This window comes from Gossypium raimondii, chromosome 3 (genome assembly GCF_025698545.1).
Source record: "Gossypium raimondii isolate GPD5lz chromosome 3, ASM2569854v1, whole genome shotgun sequence".
NCBI classification, from domain to species: Eukaryota; Viridiplantae; Streptophyta; class Magnoliopsida; order Malvales; family Malvaceae; genus Gossypium; species Gossypium raimondii.
Window position 1 is genome coordinate 60,187,265 of NC_068567.1, and position 7,068 is coordinate 60,194,332.

General features: G+C 29.5%; 2 protein-coding genes across 2 annotated transcripts; one reads left to right on the forward strand and one right to left on the reverse strand.

Annotated features, from left to right (window-relative positions):
* Positions 1-2,147: 2,147 nt before the first annotated feature.
* Positions 2,148-2,933, forward strand: LOC105796228 (uncharacterized). Its single transcript, XM_012625801.2, has one exon. It carries the CDS (start codon positions 2,220-2,222, stop codon positions 2,727-2,729), a length of 510 nt encoding a protein of 169 aa, XP_012481255.1. The 5' UTR covers positions 2,148-2,219; the 3' UTR covers positions 2,730-2,933.
* Positions 2,934-5,374: 2,441 nt separating this feature from the next.
* LOC105795164 (protein SOB FIVE-LIKE 5) lies at positions 5,375-6,636 on the reverse strand. Its single transcript, XM_012624668.2, has 4 exons — positions 6,153-6,636; positions 5,999-6,070; positions 5,856-5,929; positions 5,375-5,781 (listed from the first exon to the last, which is right to left on the reverse strand). The coding sequence occupies exons 1-4, from the start codon at positions 6,534-6,536 to the stop codon at positions 5,772-5,774; spliced, it is 540 nt and encodes a 179-aa protein (XP_012480122.1). The 5' UTR covers positions 6,537-6,636; the 3' UTR covers positions 5,375-5,771.
* Between the last annotated feature and the right edge of the window lie 432 nt (positions 6,637-7,068).

The following is a 7,068-nucleotide window of genomic DNA, read 5'->3' on the forward strand; positions in this document are numbered from 1 at the left end:
CCTATTTGTTAAGTTAAAGTACTAAAGTGAACAAAAAATATAAATACCAAAATGGATCTAATTTTCAAGTTCATGTGCAAAAACTTAGGCTGTGTTTTTTCATCGAAAATAACTTCCAAAATTGATTTTTGAAAAATAAATTGATTTTCTAGAGAAATTGACATTTCTGGTGATTGAACGATTCTATGTAAAATATTTTCCGTTGTTTGACAAACTTTCTTGAAATCATTATTTGAAACTTGTTTTCGATGCAACAAACACAACATAAATTATGTTTGTTACAAAATATTTTCTTTGGCGAAATTTTATACCCATATTTCAAGCTAGATTAGACTTGGGCAAATATAAAATGTACCTAAACTTGATCCAATCGATGAACACCTCTAATAATATAAACTTGGTAATGACCAATATCTAATTAAAATTCAATAGTGTTACATATATTATATATGAGTTAGTATTTAGTAAACTAGCATTGTACTTTTTGGGTAAACTACACCAATTGTCCCTAAACTTTGTTTAAAATTACATTTTGATCACCCAACTTTCAAAAGTTATGTAATAGTCACTAATGTTATTAAATTGTTACATTTTGTCACTCGATTGTTAACTTCCATTAAAAAGTAACTTTGCACCTTAATTCAAAGGGTTAATAGCTAATTTAGTTCCTAAGTTATAATTAAAAATTATTTTGATATTTTAAATTTTTCATAACAATAATTGTAAAAAAATTAAAATCCTAGACTAAAATTATTTTAAAATCTATAAAAATAATTGAAAACCATATTTTTAAATATATATATAGTATTTGAATATGTATAAATCTAAAAATTCTTAAAAGTAAAACTAAAAAGTTTTAAAACTAATGCAAATTTTATTATATAAAAGAATCTTAAAAATTTTAAACTAAATTCTATTTATTTTGCACCGTTGATGAACACTTTCAATTACATTAATAACTACATGTTGTTTTACCTAGAAATTACTTTGAATATTTTATTTTATTTTATTTTATTTTCAAAGTTCTAAAAGCCCTAGTAAGATACATCTCAATGCAAGATTCAGATTTCACTATTAGATCGATTGTTACTGCTCGAGTTTTCAAGAAACAAAATCTAGGCTTACAAGCTTTCATTCTTAAGAATCGTAAAAACTCCTACTATCAACGGCTTGTCTGCATGATTTTCCTGATAATTATGAAAAGAAAAGAAAGGAGAAAAAATTAAAAAAGAAGATGGCAAGAGAGAAAAGCAAAATGTTATATCCGATTGTTTGGGTTCTTTGGTAAGTTTCAATTTTTTAAAATTTGAGAATTTTTATTTTTTCTTTTAATTTATAACACAAAGTACCCTATTTCTTTTCTGTAACTTCAATTATTAGATTAGTTGAGTTTTTTTTTTCAGTTTTGAAATTTTAGATTTTTTAAATTTATAATATAAAGTGCTCTTTTTCTTCTCCAAATCAACCATTTCTGCTCTCAAATTTTAAGTCAAGATTTTACTTTTAGCTGTAAATAAAACATATATAATATTATTAATGATTTAAGAAGAGTGGAGCCGATGCCAATTTACATGAAAAAAGAGGGGGGAAGGCAAAGAAAGATGAAAATGAAGGGAGCATAAAACAACAGAACAAATGAAAAACGAGTAAGATAAAAGTGAATGGATTTTTTTTTTTTTTTTTGTGAAAGTTAAAAGACTGATTTTTGATGAGATTGAATGTGAAAATTTTAGCCGCAAAATTCTTGGTTTTTTTGAACGAGTAAGATAAAAGTGAATGGATTTTTTTTTTTAAAGTTAAAAGACTGATTTTTGATGAGATTGAATTTGAAAATTTTAGCCGCAAAATTCTTGATTTTTTAGATGCAAATGATTTTTATATGAATTTTTTATTTAGTTTTAAATTTTTTAAAATTTTTGCAATTATTTTTATTTTATAATCATAGTTAGCTTTTTACCCTTATATTAACCCATAATAATTGGAGTTAGGAAGAAAGCATTACTTTTTACCCTTCTTTTGTCATGTTTAAGAGCTAATTTTGTAAGTATTTATCATCAATAAGTTCATAATTATGTCAAAAAATTAGACTGCAACAATAAAGGAGTCAACTTCAACTGACGACTTTTTCATTGCATTTTATCCCAATCTTCCAAAATCCCAATTTATATAAATACCCATCTTCATCATCTTCTTCACCAAACAATTTCAATTTCCAGACAATGAGGGGCAAAGCAGAGTTGGAAAGCAAGTTCAAGAAATACATGTCAAAGCCGATGACCAAAGCAGAGTTACAGAGCAAGCTGAGGCACTACATGTCCAAACCTAAGAGAGCTTTACACAAGGCAAGGGACATTTACGTCAAAAGTTTGGAAGGTTGCGCTAGCAAGGTCGGCCACGGCGGAGTTCTCGGATGCCCCGCCGCCGCACCCCAAGTTTCACGGTTGCCCAAGAGTTTCAACTTCAACTATTCGAAGCCCAACAACGAAGAGAAGTTCTTGAATTTCTTGGAAACCATGTCGAAGAAAAGATCAATGGAGTCGAATTTGCAGGAACAAGAAGAAGCGCAAAGGCAAATGAAAGATCAGCACGGTGGGTTCAACAGAAGTTATAGTATAAACGTTGGCCTAGCCAGGATTGACGAGGATCAACCCTGTTACTTCGATGAAGAAGAAGATGATGCTGTGTTTGCTAGAAGCAGAAGCTGTACTTACAAGAGATACCATTATTAGTGAAGATTGAAGCTTTTTTTTTGTTTTTTTGGTTCGAAGAAGATTGAAGCATTGGAAATGTAAAATTTGGATCCGATATTATTTATGGATTATTTAATTGTCATTGTAAAAAAATTTAATGGTTAAATACCAAATTATTAGTAAGTTTATGTTTTTTGTCACCCAATTTTAAAAAAGTTATAAAATGATCACTGAACTATTCGAATTACTAGGTTGTTAAGTTTTTTTTTTAGATTCGGCTAGCGAACTCTAAGCGACAATTCAACGATCAGTATGGTGGATTAGTACCCATTGACGAGTAGAATAACATACTTTAGGTCTAAGTTGATCTAACGATTAGTGTCGAAAACTGGAGAAGAAAGTTGTTTGGATTTATAAAAAAACTAAACTGTAGAAGAGAATAGGAACGAGAGCTTTTGATTGGTGTGGGCGATGCGAACTTAGAAGGCCCTACAATAACAATTTTAACAACCTAGTGACTAAAATAAAAAACTTTTGAATCGTTCAGTGATCATTTTATAATTTTTTGAAGTAACCAAAATATAAACTTACTAATAATTCAGCCACTTTGGGTGATTACATCGTTGTTATATGTTTGAATTTAGTTATTATGGAAGACAAAAATTTTGAAACAGCACAAAGGTTGCATTCACCATACTTTCTTAATAGAATGCTTTTGTCTTTTTTTTTTTTTTTTTTATGGTTAGGGAGGGAAGGGATGTAGGGTTTAAGTCGTGTCATTTAAATGCTGGATAAGATTTTTAATTTTTAAAATGTTTAATTTGGATCTAATATGGAGCATATTTAAAATTTATAAATTGTTCGATTTTACATGATAAAAAATAAATAGTCATTAAATTTAGAAAAGTTATTTCCTTTTAACACGTCATATTTAAGTTATTTATGTGATAGATATTTACAATTTAATTTGTATGTTTAAAATATACTCTAAATCTAATTTGAGCCCGCATTTAGCATTTAAGCTAATAATTAGGTTAACGGAAGAACCTTTTAATTACTCAATTATAATATTTTTGAAGTTTAGAGACAAATTAAAAATTTAAACTATAATGTAAGGATGTCTGATGCAATTAACCCATGTAAAATATAATATAACATTTGGTTGATTTGGTTTTAGCTTTGCTTCCTCTTTTTCTTCTTTGTTTTTTTAGTTTCAAAGCAGATAAAAGTTAGAAGCACAAATCGGTTTTGTGAAACAAATTTAAATACGATGGGGGACATATTTTTTTTTGGGCCAGTTAGATCAGAAGGCAGTATCTTCAGGGACTAAAAAGAAAAGGTTCATTGAAAGACAGCATATGAAAAATATCCCAACATTAGCTTTTGTCATTTGACCCCTCCCCCCATCCATGAAACTCTGATATGAGCAATGCCCGTTACACATCACATGCATCATGTCTCAATTCTCATCTACATATATTTAGGCCTAAATTTCTAATTGTGTTAAGAAATGGGGTCTTGATTTTTAGGGTAAACTATATTGGTAGTCACTTAATTATTAGTATTTTTTTTTTGGTTACCCACTTATGAAAAGTTTTAAAATGATCACCTAATTATTCAACTTTTTTCTTAGTCACATGCCCTTAAATTACTAACAGAAAGATAACTTGGCAATTTTAAAATTAGTATAATAACAACTTTAACCCTCAATATTTATATATTGTGTCAATTTAGTCTTAATTCTAAAAAAATTAACCCTTAATGTTTATACATTGTGTAATTTGATTTTTTGTAGTTTTGTTTATTTTAAAAGAATGAGAAAAATAAAATTATTATCTTGAATTTTTGGGGTTTCCGTTTTGGTATATATATATTTTTATCAAATTTAGCTAATAAATTTGTCTTTTAGCTTTTCAAATGAAAAAGTCATAAAAAATTACAAAAAAATCGAATTACACAATGGGTAAATGTTAAGAATTATTTTTTAGAATCAAGACTGTGTATAAATATTAAGGATTAAAGTTATTATTATGTCAAATTTAAAAGATATCACGTCATCTTTCCGTTATTTAAAAAATTGATAACAAAATTAAATAATTGAATAACTACTTTATAACTAATAAAAAATTATATAGAATACTCTTTATTTATATGCGGGAAGCATTATTTTTTTCCTGTTCCCAGTTTCTGGTTAAAATTATCTTTGCATTGCTGCAACTGCCGACAATGATTTACTTTCCTGCTCTCTTTATCCTTTATGGCCTGAAATTTTGGATAGCAATTGTAGTTTTCAAATGTTCTAAAAAGATCAGCTGGAGCCCTTTTTTACCAGGTTAGATTCAGTTATTAGTCCCTATACTTTATTAAAATTATAAATTTAGTCTCTATACATTTATTTAGTCATTTTTAGCTTACGTATTTTTAGAATTTTAAAGTTCTCACCAAATAATTATTGTTAAATTTATTAAGTTAAGTTTTGATATTCTTAAAATCTGATGCAATAAACATGTTATTATATGTGTAATACCACATCAGCTTGTTTTTTCATATATTACACATTAAAAATCCAGTTAATGGATTAACGACTGTGATTTACGTTAACATTGAAATTTCAAATTTTGAATAGTATATGAACTTAGAATGATCCAAATGAAGAAAATGGACTAAATCTACAACTTCGCATATAATACAAGACTAATACTTGAATTGAACCAAATGAATTTACAATTGTTTGTGTCGGGACTAAAACTTCAAAATTCGAAAAATACAACTAAAACTGATCAAATTAAAATACAGAGACTAAATCAACAACTTTCATAAAGTACATGTACTAATAGCAGAATTTAACTTTTTTATTACACGGAAACAAAACTTGAGGCTTAACCCACAATGATTAGGACAAGATGAGTAAAAAAAACACACAGAAGAAATTTATTTTCCAAATGTTGCTCTAAGGTTGGTTTTTTCATTGCAATGGCTGATACAAAGGCAAATCCAAATAAAAATGAAGAATAAAAGGAACAACATCTCCCTTGAGATCTGACATTTGATATAAAGAGCTCAACTCCATTGATCATTTCCTTAAAACCATCTGTCAATTATGAAACTTCCATTAATTAGGTGATTATATATATATAAAGCTTAAAGATTGTAAAGCTACTTAACTGGTTAGTTTGTAGCTGGTTTCCATATGGAGAGTACTGATAAAAACCACAGTGGTCACGGAATGCAGGCCCTCCCTGCAATAATTCAATGTTATATATATGGAAAACCTGGAACTGGAAATCAAATTCAGGGAATTCAATTACCATAAAGTGTGTTGCAGAGAATCCCTGTAGGGGATAATCAAATACACTCTCCATTGAAACTTCATCATAGGTCTGAACAAAATCAGTGTAACCCATAGTTATGAATGACTGAAAGAACATATATATACAAGTGAAGTGGAGTTAATTAATTTACCTTGGAGAAATTTATAAGAGGAGAGCTGGTGGCAGTATCATCAAGACAAGAAGGCGGTACTTGTTGTTTAGCACCATTTTTATCCAATGCAGCAACTTGGGGTAAGGGATAATGATACTGGTCATCATCATGACCATCATCACCATTGAAGCAGCCATTAATTTCATAGAAGAAATGTGGTGGAGGTCCAGAAGATGCATCAGAAATCATGGAAAGGTCTTCTTCTTCTTCTTCAACAACCTCTTCTTTATTACCTCTATCATTGCTATCTTTGAAATCATTGCTTGAAGGATTTGCAGACAGGAAAGAGTGGTCTAAGTAATTAGTCCAACCAGATTCATAACCACTATTACATTCTGTGGCAAACAAACCATAGTCATCCATATGATTTTTTTTTTCCTTACAAGAAAACCCTCCTACAACTCAATGTGTTTTTCCCTCTTGTGCATGGCAATTGGGTCCTTTTTATCAACAAGACAAAGTGTGATGGTAACTCAGTTGAGAGTGACAGGGTGAGGTTATAAGTGTGTATGTGCCCCATATTAGGGATAGAAAGTAAGGGATTGACAATGACCATAGATAAAAATATCAAGACTCCAAATCATACACTAGTTTTGCGCCCCCATACTCTCACCATTTTGGTATTGTTTTCGATCTGGATTGTCTTTTGACTCTACTCTAAAACCTTAATGAATTCGCATAGTGAAGATACCTCGAACCGTCAATTTTTGAGATAACCTCATTCTATGAACTACCAAATTTTTTTTGTAAAATCAGAGTGCTACTTGGTGGGTTCCTCTACCATTCAAGGAGGTACATGTAATGTGAAAATAAGAAAGAAAGAGAGAGAGACACAAGGGAAAGTCACTAAAACCCTCCACATGCTAGACAGCGAGGCAATGTGTACCCTCTTTGC